The 15,492-nt window shown below is 45.4% G+C and overlaps 1 protein-coding gene and 1 long non-coding RNA gene across 3 annotated transcripts; one reads left to right on the forward strand and one right to left on the reverse strand.

The window, feature by feature from the left end:
- Positions 1 to 93: 93 nt before the first annotated feature.
- TMEM215 (transmembrane protein 215) lies at positions 94 to 4,297 on the reverse strand. Its single transcript, XM_064404696.1, has one exon. The coding sequence runs from the start codon at positions 4,239 to 4,241 to the stop codon at positions 3,519 to 3,521; it is 723 nt and encodes a 240-aa protein (XP_064260766.1). The 5' UTR covers positions 4,242 to 4,297; the 3' UTR covers positions 94 to 3,518.
- A 360-nt stretch (positions 4,298 to 4,657) lies between these two features.
- On the forward strand, positions 4,658 to 14,508 carry LOC135290999 (uncharacterized). 2 transcript variants are annotated; one of them, XR_010353858.1, is made up of 3 exons: positions 4,658 to 5,389; positions 9,354 to 9,424; positions 13,569 to 14,508. It is a non-coding gene; the product is annotated as an uncharacterized LOC135290999 (long non-coding RNA). The 2 variants fall into 2 exon arrangements; XR_010353857.1 differs by lacking the exon at positions 13,569 to 14,508 and adding an exon at positions 10,249 to 11,132.
- The last annotated feature ends 984 nt before the right edge of the window (positions 14,509 to 15,492 follow it).

Below are 15,492 nucleotides of genomic sequence, written 5' to 3' on the forward strand. Positions count from 1 at the left end.
TGTAGAACTATGATAAATGCTATTCCAAAAATAAAGTTTATCTATCTTAGGAAACTTCTCTAAATGTCCAAATTACTGTTTTCCATTAAATGCTTTATACACCCTGCCACTTTAGGACTAAGCAATATGTGATTCACAAGACATTTATCCCCCAAGATATTTATCCCCCAAACTGAGCTCCCCTACAACTTCATGGAAGAGAGCATTGAGGAGAGAAGTGGGACTCTGACCCAAAGGTTTTTTAATGTAGCAAGAACAGAAAGAAGCTGTCATCTCTGGTCACAGCTTGGAATCACACCCCAAGCTGTGGTATCCTGAAGCCAAATTCAGACTAGAAGCTGCCTCTGAAAAGCAAAGTAATTATTCCTGCTTGTTCTAAGACCACAAGTTCTAGTGTCCATGTGAGCTAAATGAAAATCAAGTCCTAGGTGCTCTCTGATCTGGGCATATTATCTGCATAAAAATTTTGAAAATGCTGTCATAATGTCAGTGTTCAAATATGCATTAGATTTCTACTGGCAAAACTATAAATGGTCACTTTATTATAAAAATACCTCAAACCAACAGAACCATGAAACCCCCAAAACAACAAAACAAAACCCAAACCTTAATACCTAACCCCCCAACAAACAAAAAGTCTAAACCCCTGCCATTTTCAAATTTCAAAATTCATATTTTTAATGGCCAAATTCATCAATTTCCATTTCATCCTCTAGTAAAGTAGCAGGGGAAAAAAAAGGAAAAATAAAGAGATTTCAGAGGCAGTACGAATTTATTTCTCTAATTTCAAATTCTCACACTTTCAATAAACAAATCTAGAGGATTATGGTATATTAGCCCAAAAATATTGCTTAAAGTTTTATTTTATTGTGAAATCTTAGCTGAATGAATGGATGGATGTCATTGCCTGTAAATATCAGATTTTAAACGTGTTTTTTTATACCTCTTTCTATATTGTGAGAAGTTTTCACTCCCATTAAACTTTGCTTGAATACAAGCATTCTCTTGTTTTTACACTAAAAACGGAATAAAGCACATGACTCAGATCTGCATGTCTGTATATCATTATATATTTACTATTCCATTTGTTACTAGAGTTTGCTGTCTTGTCTTGAAAAAGCCCACGTAACTTTTGACAGAGAACATCTAATCCTAGACAAAATGGAGAAACTTGACTTCTTCCTATATATATATTTGCAGAACTGTACAAATCTAGGTTCCCAGCGGGCTGGTGCCTGGCTGTCTTCTGCAAGGCAAGCGATTACTCAGAAGCCTGTCAAAGGCAGCAGGCAGTAGCCTGTTTTCTCATGGTGGGTCTGGTCCCCAGGGATGCTGAGCACCCCTGGGCACACAATGAGAACCCTCACCTGCTGTGCTTAGAAGCAGAAAACAAAAGACCCTGTTTGTCATGACGTTCATCAGCAGCATTTTAGCTGTTGGCTTCACAGGTCATGAAATAAGACTTCTGGTGCCAGCAAAGACTTGCTCTGCACATTGCAGAATCAGGTCCTGCAGTGACTAAGCCTAAGCAGGAGGCAAGCTGCTGACATCAACCGAATGCTTTTATGTGGAAGTCGAACATGTCAGGGAGAGGGCCTGTTTTTTGTGGAATTCCTTTTCTCATTCGATAAAACCTGGGGTGCACAGAGTGCAGGTATCCATTTGTTACCACAGTACTGTTGCTGCATGCCTGAGCAGCACAGCTGCCTGTAACCACCTATTCAGAGTTTTTGCCTGACTTCAACTAGCTAGTGTTTTTTGAATTTATCCTAGTAGTATCCAGATGCCCACGAAAGCCTGGCCAAAGGGTCAACATCTTATTTGGTCTGAAAGACTCCAAGCTAGCCAGAAAATTGTTTTCTTCTTCTGGAACCATGTTCAGAGACTGGTTGTCTGTTACGATTTGACATAAGTTTCTCAACAAACAAACAAATACACACATAAGTATATGTATAAAATTTACATTCACTTTCCAAACAATTCCATAGGCATGGAAAGCCTCATTTGAGTGCAAAATTCCTTTTCATTTTCTACACAACATCTCAGGTAGTTACAAATGAAAGGCTGTTCTTCTTATTTCCTACTCTGATAATTCAATACATTTGTCTGGTACAACCTATGGTTGACAAAAACCACCTAAGTAGGAGCAGCTATTAAGACTTTCATCACACAGGAACTTTTTGGTGTTCTGGGAGTTTGCTTATAGGAACTGGGACTTTGTGAGATGTTAGCAAATTCCTCTATGCTTTAGCAACCATTACCCTAAGACCTGAACACCTAGAGTAGCCGCTTAGCATGCACACTGTGTCACTCCACATCTCTGTTCCCTACATCGTAGAGGTCAGGTAAGATGTTTATGCATAGCATGGAACATGCAACTTAGTGTTGGACAGAATAGCCAGGATTTGTATTTCAGTATGTAAACTGCAGGCTCTGAATTTGAGTGGTTAATATTCATTACCCACTTCACATTTTCTTGCTACGTATCCATAAGCTGTGAAAAAACCATCTGTCAGTCAGGTCCTCTGTTCCCTTCTCCCAGCAAAGCATGGCTTTGAGACCCCTGAGTGGACTGTCACCATGCATCCCCCATACAGAAACATCTGGCATTTTAGAAAAGGCACAAGAAAATGGCATTTTCAGAAGAGTCAGATCCCACTCAGAACATAACTCACAGAAGTCTATTCCTGAAGCGATTTTTGAGGTACTGAAATATATTTTAAAGACCTGAGTTCACTGACATCTGCTCCTAGTCTCTGCAAGAACTGTCATATTCATGTTGCATTCTCCCTGTCAAGTATGCCTCAAAAATCCAAAAGTATGAGAAACATTCCAGTGAACTCTAGACCAGTGGAAAATTAAGCTAACACATCTATGTTCATGCTATTGATGATGGGTTAGTCTTTGAAAATTCTCCTGAGCCTATATGGTTCCTAGGAGACTTTCAGAAGAGCCCATGGGGTCTGGACATCTATTCCTTGACACAAAGGAAAATAAAATCCAGCAAGAACGAAGGGAGGCAAATGATTTCTACACTCCCTGATATCAGGCAGCTATTGGAGTTCATGCTGACATCTCTCAGTTCCTCCCAAAATGAAGTGACAGTATTTCAGAAATCTATTCAGCCATAAAGCACCACTATTCCTATAGACAGCTCCAGAGTTTCATTCAGCTCTTGATCTCAGCTGACAGCCACTGCTGCCCTCCTGCCAGTGTGCCTACAGGCTTGGGTACAACAGGCAACAGTAAAACAAAAGGGAGGGAAAGGGAGAAAATAAAATTAAAATTAAATTTCTTTTTTTTTTCAAAAAATGAAAAATTGAGTTCTTTAACCTTTAAACATGCTTGTTTACTTACAGAAAGCGTACTTCAGGCACAAAAGGTTTGAGTATCAGTCACATACCACTTTAAATTGAAATAGTATCAGGATTGTCCCATGCAGTCAGCTATATTATCCCCTATCAAGAAGTTGAAGTTTCAGTTTTTGTATACATACATATATATAAAGTATGCATCTTTCACACAATGGTCTCCTGGTCTGAATTGACTCCAGTGGGGTTTATGTAACAACAGTACCTGTCATAAGGGCTGTTATCCTTGTAAGAGCAGACAATGATACTATCTTTAGGAGCCACAAAAATGTTGTCTTCAATGTCAGGGCAAGGAGTGCTGTCCCTGCTGGGAGAAGAGCTCTTCTTCTCCAAGGCACTGTATGTGGAGCCATCTCCCACGAACACATTCTCTGGCATCTCTGGGTAACAGCTCTCCAGGTATTTCAGCATCTCCTCCTGCTCCACCTTTTTGGTGAGGCTCTTGCACTCTGCCGTGGCAGCGGCGGTGGTGCTGGTGGTGCAGATGAACACCGTGTCCTCTCCCCTCAGCCCTCTCCTGTCCTTGCGGTAAGCTTTCCTGGCCAGCTCGTCACAACTTCCCTTGCCAGACTCCAGGTCCGAGGGGGTCCTTAGCAGCTCCATGACATCCCGGTCCCTGACTTCCTTACAGCACGGACGCATGTTCTCGGGACATTTGGTGCAGCCGTCGGTCTTTCTGGTGAGGGCGATGGCGGCAATGCCCGGCAGGCAGATGGCCGGCCCGATGGCCAGCAGCGGGATGTCTCCCAGGGTCTCTCCCTTGATGCCAGACACGGTGAACATGAAGCCGAACACCAGAAAGACGCTGACCAGAGCCACCACAAGCCCCGTCCGGGGGTTGATGTCGTCGGGTCTCAGGGTCCGCGCCATCCAGCTGGTGCGCACGGGGACGCTTCCCTCCGCCGGAGCGCCCCTCGGGGCAGGGGACAGACGCTCCCCGGCAAGCTTCCGAAGTTTCCCGGGCAGCGAGGCACGGAGCACCCCGACAGCCGGCGCCGCTCGGCTTTCCCTCGGTGGAGCCGCAGACGGAGGGCGGGCCGGGGCCGGGAGCTGTCCTGCCTCCTGCCTCCTCCCTCGCTCCCTCCCTCCCTCGCTCGTTCCCTCGCTCCCCGGAGCCGGTCGGAGCGGCTCCCCCGCCTGCAGCCCCGCCGCGCCCTCCCACGCTGGCGGCGGGCGCAGGGGGCTCGAGCTCTGCCGAAGGCCGGGCGTAGAGAGACCGGGCGGCTTCCAGCAGCAGCGGCCGGGGAGACAGCTGCCGCGAGGGTTCACCTGCCCGCTCTCCGCCTCCTCCTCCTCGTCCTCAGCCGGCCCCCGCGGAGCCCCGCGCTGCCGTGAGTACGCGCACCGCCCGGCGCGGGATGCTGCGGGGCCGGCGCGGGGGCTCGGCGGGCTTGCCCCTACCTGATGGCCACCGCTGCTTGGCCGGCTGCTGCCGCCGCCCCGGGCAGCCTTTCCCTCTTGGGCGAAAGGGAGGGGACCCCCGACGGGCGCCCGTCCTCGGGAAGCCGGCATGTGCATCCTCCCACGGGCCCCCGCACCTAAAGCCTCTTCTTCGGTGAGGACGGGGCTTGCGAAGTAAATTGTCTTCTGGGCAGACAGCAGTCCTGCGCCGAGTCTTCTTCTGAGTTAGGCACCTGTGGAGAGCAAGGCTTCAGGAGATGCTGTGCGGCAGCTGGATTTCATGCTGAAGGCGGCCCTTAGGGATAAAGTCTCTCCTGATGTTACTCCCTCCCTAATAATGAACAGAGATGTTGGGGTTCCCTTGGTATCCACGGCTTGCCGACTGTGGTGGTGACGTTCTGTCCCTGTGATTTGATGCACTTCGGTGATGGTAATTTGAAGTAAGCACCACCAGCTGAATGAGTATAGAAAAGGATCTCAAACAGGTGGGAATGTGGAAAGGCAGCAGCATCTTCAGGCAGGTTGCCAGTGATACAAAAGACTAAATGCTTTCACCTGGGACAGAGAGACTGGGAGACAAAAAGAAGTGATACCAGAAAGCTTCCAAGAAAGTTAAGGTAACAGAAAAGGACACTCTGAACTAAAATTTTGTTAAGTCTTTAAGTTTTCCCATTAACATGATTCATTTTCCTCATACTACAAACTTGGAAAGCTCAGAGAAGCCAGTTTAGAAAACACTCAGATGTTTCTTAGGTCATGAAAAGGATGAGTTTTATTTACCCTCCCTACAGTACAACATCAACAGAGCACCTCTCTGTTGTTAATCTCTTGTAGAGACTAAGTCCAAGAATATAATTTTGTAAGTGGGAACAACTCCTCCCTTATAGGACACTTTGTAAATGGGGTGTCAAGTTATAGTATTTACTGTTTCATTTGAAGGATGAGTAAATGGGAGTAGAAGTACACACTGGGGAGAATTTTTAAGTCAGTAGCAATGGCCTGGGTTTGAGATTAAAAGTTTGTAATGGATCACGGTCATTATTGCACCTTGTTCTCCAGAAAATTGTTCAGTAAATTTCACACTGAACCTCTCACCTGTTGCAGAGTGGGCTGAAACAGGAATGTTTTGGACTCTGTTAGAACTACCTTTCTTGACTGAATGATTTAAAAATCAAAACCTTCTGGCTAGCACAAGTTAACTTCTACTTTTGCCACTGTGCAGGATTTAGTAGTATGAGAAATGACAGTAGCATTCTCAGCTCCTATTTTCCAGAGTGAAAATTCGCTGTTTCTTTCTATCTGCGTTATTCAGAGACACCACTTTTATGTCCTTACATTGGAATCAATAATGCCTTTTTTTTTATCCATCAGCTAGATTCTGGATGAAAGGAACTGATTAACCTTCAGTATGTCTGTCCCACATAACTAAAAAGTTGTAAAGTGTAAGTTATGAAGTTATGAGTATGTTGGTAACTAATGCCAATGAAAGTCATTGTTCCTACTCCCTGACCCTCCTTCAACTCCCCTAGTGCGTTTGGATAGTTTTTCAAAAAATTGGATCTTGTTCTTTTGTTAAAAAACAAATTATGATGCTTGGGAAAAGCAATTACCTGAAGCTATACTCATCAACAGTCCTTCAGAGATAGAAAAAGGACACAGAAATGTAAATATTAGTGGCATTTGTGGAGGGGAAAATTGCTGTAAGAGCTGAAGTACATGTCAGAATATCTAACAGGAGTAAAAATGGCCCTTCAAATTTAAGCGACAGGCTTACTGAGATGGAAGAGGGAACATCTACTTTGGAACAGAAAGCTGTTAGTGGACAGAAAAACATAGAAAATGTCAGGACAAAGGTGGAACTAAATGTCTTCAATTTGTCCCTTTGTGAGTGATTTCAAGACAAGATTGTATGCTTCCAGCAGGAGGGGATAGAAAGGGAAAACAATCACCCAGTTCCAGGAAAGCATGCCATGATTGTTAAAATTGTCTTCCCAAGCTAGAAATCAAGAGATCAGCAAGTGCCACTTGACACAACTGAGCAACAATGCAAATGGTTGCATTTTCTCTCCTGTTCATAACTAGAGAAGAAAAATTACTCCTTTGAGGTGAAGTATGTTTCTGTTCCGGTGCTGTACACAAAAATTAGGTACTCAACCACATTTTTACCTCCGTTTTCAATGGCAACCTCTCTTCCCCCCTCTTGAGTGGATGGGCAGTAGGATGGGGACTGAAGGAAAAAAGTGTTCTCAACTGTGATAGATCAGGGTTGTGATCACCTGAAGAACCTGAACATATGTGTCTATGGGATCTGATGAGATGCTGTGCTGTTTTTGTCTGGGGTAGAGTTAAATTTCTTTACAGAGGCTGGTGTGGAGCTGTATTTTTTACATATGCTGAACACAGGGTTGATAATACAGAGATGTTTTTTTTATTGCTGAGCAGGTGTTACACAGAGCCAAGGCCTTTTCTGCTGTTTGTACTTCCATAGTGGTGAGAAAGTTGGGAGTGCATGGGAGGGTGGGAGGAGACACAGCTGGGACAGGTGACCCAAAGTGACCAAAGGGATTTCCAGACCATGTGACACCATGCTCAGGATATAAAATGGAGTGAAGAAGGAGAAAAGGTGGGACATTTGGAGGGATGATGTTTGTCTGCCTAGGTCACTGTCAGGTGTGATAGGGCCCTGATCTCCTGGAGATGGCTGAACACATGCCCATGGGAAGCAGTGAATTAATTCCTTGTCTTGATTTGCTTGTGTGCATGGACTTTAGTGTCCCTCCTAAACTGTCTATACCTCAACCTATGACTTTTCTACCTTTTACTCTTCTGATTCTCTCTCCAATTCCGGTGGTAGGGGGGTGAGTGAGCAGCTGCTGGGGCTTGGCTGCTGGCTGGAGTTCAACTATGACAGATGCTTCCCCAAGTCCCAAGGGAATTAGATCACATAGTTGCCAAGCTAATCTCCATGGTACTTGAAAAGTCCTGGCACTCAGGTGAAGTCCCAGGTGACTTGAAGAGCAGAAATATTGGACCCACCTTTAAAGAAGTTGGAAAGAGGACTGTGGGAATTACTGATCTCTCAGCCTCCCTGGACTGACATTTCCTATTAAAAGTGCGCAGTAGCTCTCTAAATGTCTAGAGAAGGATTTAATGGGTGGGCTGTTCAGTGGGTAAGGAATTAGTTGAACAGTCATACCCAGAGGGTAATGGTCAACAGCTCAATCTTCACATGAACATTGGTAATAGACGGTGTCCCTTAGGGATCTGCCTTGGGACAAGCACTGTTTAATGTCTTCCTCAGTAATGGAAAACCATTGGCAGGTTTGCAGCCAACCTGCTTTGAGTGGTTTGAGGGTGCTGTTGACACCACTGAGGGTAAGGATGCCATCCAGAGGGACTTGGACAAGTTTGAGAAGTGAGCCCATGAGAATCTCATGAGGTTTAACAGGACTAAGTTCAAGGTGGGTGAGAGGCTGGACATGACCCAGCCATGGGCACTCCCAGCCCAGAAAGCCAAACGTGTTCTGGGCTGCATCCAAAGCAGCGTGGGCAGCAGGGGAGGGAGGGGATTCTGCCCCTCTGCTCTGCTCTGCTGACAGCCCACCTGGAACCTGCACCCAGCTCTGGGGTCCCAGAGGAAGGACATGGACCTGTTGGAGTAAGTAAGGAGTAGGGCCACCAAGATGATTAGAGGTATGGAGCATCTTTCCTACAATGAAACGCTGAGAGAATTGTTGAACATCCTGAGATTCCTATGGGCCCATTTCTCCATCTCGCCCCCATCCCTCTGCGTGACATTCTGTCCTTCAGGGGTGTCAACCACACCACTTGCCTTGGTGTCATCTGCAATTTTGCGGAGGGTGCATGTAATGCCCTCGTCTGTGTCATTAATGAGATATTAAGTAATGCTGGTCCCAATACCAGCCCCGGAGGGACATCTCTTGTCACTGATGTCCATTGGAACTCTGAGCTGTTGACCATTACCCTCTGAATGTGACAGTCCAACTAATTCCTTATCCATCTAAAAGTCCACTCATCAAATCCATCTCTCTCTAATGTAAAGAGCAGGGTGCTGTAAGGGACAATGTCAAAGGCTTTACAGGAGATAAATGACATTTACAGTCCTTCCCTTGTCCACTGATGTAGTCACTGTATTTATTCTCTCTTTCCAGTCACTGGGGATTTGTCCTGACTGCCATGGCATTGCAAATATGGTAGAGAGTGATTTGGCAACTACATTAGCCAATTCTCTCAGGACTTCCTGGGATGCATCTCAGTGGATCCCATATGTTCGAGTTCCTCAAATGATCAGGAACCTGATCTCTTAAGAAAGGAAGCACTTCTCTCAACCAGTCCCCACCATGCTGTCCATCCACTCAAGAGGGTGTGGAACAAGAGATTGATAACGAAAAGAGTTGCTGGGTATCTCAGCCTTGTCTCATCCATTGTTTCCAGTTTTCTGGTCACGTCATCAGAGGAGTACATTTTCTTTGACCTTTCTTAATAACCATGGAGCAACCAAAACAGCTATTTGGATAAGCAGGTTTAGATGTACTACAGTCGTTTTGGTTTTTTATGTAGGTTTGAAGATACAGAGCAGAAAACGATGGATCAAGATGGATGTGGTGGAAAGAGGACCAGTTGAATGACAGGTAATTTTTCCTGGTACTTCTTTCTTAAACCCTTCTATGAACCTGCTGTTTTGCAGATACAATTATCTGCTTTGGTCAAGGACTTTTTGCAAGAGCAAAGACTTTCTCTGACCAGGAAGTACTGCAAAATCCATGGAAAAGTGTGTGTGCCGTAATTTTTAGTATCCTAAAATGAAAAGATCTGGCAGATAGAGTTTTGAATTAATACATTACAATTGACAGCTGGCTTACTTATCTCATACCATGTAAGAACTCCATAAGCCTTTAATAACATAAGTAAAATTAGACTCTAATTTCACCTTACAAGCTCTATGGCAATGCTAAAACTTTGTACTGTTTTTGAGTGTGGGATCATGTAAGTCCTATCTGTAATCTGGATATGGAACATGGGACTTGTTTTGCTAGCAAGTTCTGTGTGGATTGGGATACTCGAGTTTCAAGCTTTTACAGTAATGCACTTGTGCACATATTTGAGCCACCCCATTAGCTTGAGGAGACAGTCAGTCATTCTGCTGAGGTCACTGGCAGGCGCTTCAAACCTGCTCAAGAGCTGCTTCACAAAAGTTCTTCCTGTCTGCAGCAAGTACTCCTTGCTGAAAGTGGATGCTGAATGCGCAACATCCATCTCCAGGCCTTTTTGTACATTGTGTTTTCTTGGCAGCATATACAAAAGAAAATACTTGACAATTTTTTTTGTAATGTGCAACTGTGTGCTATGATCCTCATATGCCTCTGCTGAAAGATTTTTTTTTCCTCTGTTTGAAAATGTTTGTTGTTTACCCAGCTTCACATAACATAATTACCTTACTTCTATTCTTATGGAGTCTGTGTAGCCACTTCTGATGCCTCTTCCATGCTTCTGGACTGCTCTGAAAAGTTCTCTGGGTCTTCATGTCCTCAAGCACAAGAAGTTCACCTGAGAGAGGATTTTTGGGCTCTGACTCTTCACTCAAGCCCCTGGGTCTTGCTCGAAGACAATAATTTGTTCTTGACTGCTGCTTGCTGGCCAATTGGCCGGATGTGGAAGGACTCTGCTGATGAGAGCATCTGATCAATAAACAAGGGGCAAAAGAGAAATATCAGATGCCTGAAGGGCTTGTGTTTTGTCACTGAGCCATCACACCAGGAGTGGGATTCAGAAACCCTGGTAGTGAGTCATGCATCCGTCTTGAGGTGACCTCGGGGACTTAGCAGGATTGCTGTGGAAGAGGTACAGGCTGCTGTATGAGTCACAGCATCAGGCAATAAATTAGCCAATATAATTCACTGGGAACTTTATCTATCTGCATCGCTCTGCCTGATATGCTCTTTCCCTTTGGGAAGCTTCTGATTAAATATATGTTATTTCTTCTATCGAAAATTGCTCACAAAAGATGCAGTAAACTCAGGGGAGTCACCCACAAGTACTGTGTGTTATGCACAGTGGTGAATAACGGGTAGCTTGCTTTGTCCCAGAGAACTTAGCAAACACTTCTTAGAGGGGGTCTCTAATTGAGTTGCTTGTCTGTGGAGAAAGAGGAAGGGAAAATAGGTTGTCTTGACCTACCTCTGCAGAAGAAGCTAATAATTTTTGATATGCTGGAACACTTTTAAAGCAGTTTTAAGCATAATCATGACCATGTATTAGGGTACTTGCAATGACTAATTCTTTCTGTGAAGCTTACTAACATCCTTCCTGTCTGTTTAGGAGAATTTAGTATAAAACTAAGGGAACTGATCAAAAGGCTATGCATGTTCCTTGCAGGCTCTGGAAGATTGGAACTTCCCAAGCCAATTAAACTTGAAGCAAATTTTAACGGGAATGGATATCATCAAATTCTATAGCTCATTTAAACAATGCAAATATGTCTTTTTTAAAAAAAAAACCCAAAACATCCTATGCTGTTGATATGAAAGAAGAAATGAAATCTTTGTCATAGCAGTCCTGATTGCCTGACCCATGATTACTTCATACTGTATCTGCACTTTTCCTAGGGCGTACCAGCTAATCTAGGAAAATATTTCCAGGCATATGAATGACAAGAAAATAATCAGAAGCGGTCAGCATGGATTCACAAAGGGGGAAGTCATGCTTGTTCAGCCTGGTAGCTCACAATGAAATGGCTGGCTTGCTGCATGAGGAGAGTGTGGGTACTGTCTGCTTGGACTTCAGGAAGGCCTTTGACGCTGTCTCCCATAAGGTCCTCCTAGACAGGCACTTGTTGTATGGGTTAGGTGAGCAGACAGTGAGCTCGGCTGAAAGCTGCTCAAATGGGCAGACCCAATGCTGATGATTGGTGTCACAACATCTGGCTGAATGCTGGTGACTAGCAGTGGGTCCCAGGGTTCAACACTGGGTCCTTCAACAATCTTCATGAATGATCTGGATGATGAGGCAGAGCGCACAATGAGGAATTTTTCAGAGAACATAAAAGTAGGAGGAGCAGCTGATATCAGAGAGTCATGTTGCCATCGCAGGGACATCAACAGCCTTGAGAAATGGGTTGACAGGAGCCTAATGAAATTCATCAAGGAGAAATGCCAAATCCTGCACCTGGGGAGAAAAAAATTATATATTTATATAAATGCTAGGTACTGCCCAGCTGGAAAGCAGCTTGATAGAATAGGATCTAGGAGTCCTGGAGGACACCAAGTTGAACATAAGACAGCAGTGTGCCTTTGTGGCAAAGAAGGAGAATGATGTCCCTGGCTGCATTAGAAGAAGTATTGCGAACCAGCTGGGAGGTGATCCTGCTCCTTTGTGCAGAGCTGGTGGGGATATCCCTAAAGTACTTTGTCCAGTTCTGCTCTCCTCGATACAGTAGAGCCATGAACATATTGCAGAGAATCCACGCTTCAATGGACCCTTCAAAAGAAGGGTCATTAGGATGACTGAGGGACTGGAGCACCTTTGCTATGCGGAAAGGCTGAGGGAGCTGGGCCTGTTCAGCCTGAAGAGAAGAAGGCCCAGAGGGATGTCATCAATGTCGATGAGTGCATGAAGGGAGGTCACAAACAAGACACAGCAGAGCTCCTTCCAGTAGTGCCCAGTGACAGGACCAGAGGCAGTGGGCACAAACAGAAACACAGGAAGTTCCCTCTGAACTTCAGGATACACTTTTCCATCGTGAGGATGACCAAACACTGGGGCGGGTTGCCCAGAGAGGTGGTGCAGTCTCCATCCTTGGAAATACTCAAAAGTCATCTGGACACGGTCCTGGGCAACCTGCTGTAGATGACCCTGCTTAGAGGTTTCTTCCAACCCATGATTAGAGGTTTCTTCCAACATGCACTATTCTGTGATTCTTTTATGGCAGAGAAAATGACGGATGTGTGCATGCACAGACTTGTCGGAACCCAGGACACCCCTCTGGGTGCCTTGGATGACACGTGCCCCTGGCAGAGGGCTGGGGAGTCCTGGCATGAAGCCAAAGACATTTGGGATTTCGATCCTAACCCATGGAGCAACTTACCAACCTTGTATGAAGAATCACAAGTCACAGAAGTTTAAGAAGAGTAATAATGAATTAATCACCCGGTGAAAAGTGGAGTTTTGGGGATTTTACTATAGGGGGTCTAGGAGGCAAGATGGAGGGATCTGGGTGTTGTCCTATTCTTCTTCCTCCTTCTTCCTAGCTTCCATCTTCTTGGTGATGTTGGCACATTTGGATTGGTTTAAAATATAAGTAAACAGTCTAACACAGGTGATAGGTATTGGAAAATAATGATAAAGTGTATGTAATTCATAGTATGAAATGTAGACACCACCCCAGGGGTGGGCAGTGTGGCCTTGACAGACCTGCTGAACAGACCTCTGCAGGTCTGGAAAAAAAAATAGATAAGAGACAATAAACAACCTTGTGAACCAGAGCTGAAGAATTCCGACCATCGGGCTGGGAAAAAGGGACTCTGGGGTCATCCTGAAAGCAGGAAACCCGAGAAAAACTGAGCACTCTCTCATCAATGTTTGCAGGGGTACTGGAGAGAGATAGGCAAAACATTTCTTACAGGAGATGGGGATGAAAGAATCTCTCTTTGAAGGGGTGAAATCTGCATGGTACACCAGGAATTCTCTGGGGAAAAGTATGCAATGGGGCACTAAGTGTGCACATGAGTCACAGGGCAGCTGTATTCTTGAATAACATGAAATCTGGTTTCTTTTCAGGAGGCAGCATGTCTAATACATGTCAAATGGTGATGGTTTCCCTGAACCATCTGCTCCAGCAGATCATCAGCCATCACATGGCTGCAGGCACCAGGAGTGGTTTTCTGAGGTCCCATGGTAGCCCCTCACTCTCAGGCATTTGCCTGGCAGCCCCTCTTCTTGCTGCCCTTGGGAAATACCTGCTACTTCACCCTCTGCCACCCAGCAAGCTGAGCATTTGAGAGGAGGTTTGTCAACCAGTGTCCTCCAGCAGCTGTGGGCCACTCCTTGGGAGACATCTCATCTCATCTCACCTCAGCCCAGCTAGCTGCTGCTGGTGGCCACTGTGAAGAGCTTTCAGGGCCTCTCTAAAGACCAGGGGAGAGAGGTGAGCTGTGAGATAGGCATCTGCCAGCTCTGCTGTCCCAGTGATTGATACCTGGCAATAAGCACTGCTGGGGATCAGACCAAAGCACATACACACTATGAAATTCCGTTTTCTTATTTGGCTTTTGGGTAAACCGGAGACCAAGATCAGGGAGTGACAGAAGTCTGTACAGGCTTCCTTCCAGCATGGTGAACGTGATGCTGAAGACTGCCTTCAGAGGAAACAGTGTTTGAGTTTGTACCCAAAGGTACCCTCAATGAGGGAAGAATATGCAGAAATGGTTTTAGGAATACCTTGCTGTTTTCCTCCATGGATAGTGCAATGAATGGATAGGAAGTGGTAGTAGTGGTAAGGCTGTGATGGAGTGGGGAAAAATTCAATGTTCTGTTGTCCAAAGAAAAATGCATGTGCATCACCACGGCCCTTGCATGCCACCACGGTCTAAAAATTCAGAACTGACTTGTACCGACATCACTCATAAGAGTGGCTAAATGTGTACTTGATTAACCTTATTGTCCTACTAACTGATTAGGCAGCTTAGGGGGACAGCTTCACAGATAGTAATATTTGCTTTTAATGTTCCCTTTTCCCCTAAGCTGCACCCTAAAGTATCCATTATCTAACTAAGCCATCGCAGATGGTGAGATGACAACAAGCATGAGTCAGTCGTGGTACTGTACTGTGTCAGGGAGCAGTATTTAAAGGAAGGGTTGTGTGTTCACTGTGCTGAGAGCGCAGCTCTGGGAATGCTTTATGTACAGACCAGATCCTGGTGTTTACTACATAAGGAGGTGTGTAACCACAAAGGTGTGAAGGGCAGTGATGGGGGAGGACTTTGCCAGCATTACACACATTTCAATACAGTAGGGTATTCTTGTGTTTCAAAGGCATTTGATGCAGGGGTGTAATAAAGTTTTTATTGCTGTATACTTGGAGTGCTTGCAACATTCAGGGTTGGTAAAAACCTTGCATGCTGATATCAGGGGATGTCAAATGGCTCCTGATTGCAAGCGTGGGTGTAAATACCCTGCTTTTCACTCCCTTTTTGTAGAACAGACCCGTGTCTCTGAACAAATGAGAAGGATGGGGAAGTATGCTGTAAAAAGAGCTACAAATGTTGCAGAGAAGTGGAGCACATGAAGGTCTCTAGCCATGCTGCAGGATGAGGGGTTGGTGCAAACCAAGCCTTGAGAACAGGCTCAGAAGTGCCAGACCTGTTCCTCTGCCCACCCTCATTCCCCCTGCACTCTATCTGGAGCACAGACAATGCAGGCCACTGGGGCAGCTCCACTTGAGCAGGGATGTTCCTTACCACACCCCAGAGATGGTTAGAGGGTGCCAGAGAATATTTACCCAATGCGTTTACTATTGCTGGGCCTTCACAGCCCATCACCATTGAGGGTTGAGGCTCCATCTCTACATCCAGTGTCAGGTGCCCTACCTCCTCTGTCAAGGGATCTCTAGCCCACAAAGAAGGCCACATGGCAGGTTCCTTTTTTGCTCTGCGGGTTGCTGTGAAGTACTGTCAAAAGCACGTGAAAAACTGTTTAAATCACT

This window comes from Passer domesticus, chromosome Z (genome assembly GCF_036417665.1).
Source record: "Passer domesticus isolate bPasDom1 chromosome Z, bPasDom1.hap1, whole genome shotgun sequence".
Classification (NCBI taxonomy): domain Eukaryota; kingdom Metazoa; phylum Chordata; class Aves; order Passeriformes; family Passeridae; genus Passer; species Passer domesticus.

Coding starts and splice junctions, on each gene's coding strand:
- TMEM215 (XM_064404696.1), bottom strand. CDS start 4,241: ATGGCGCGGACCCTGAGACCCGACGACATCAACCCCCGGACGGGGCTT.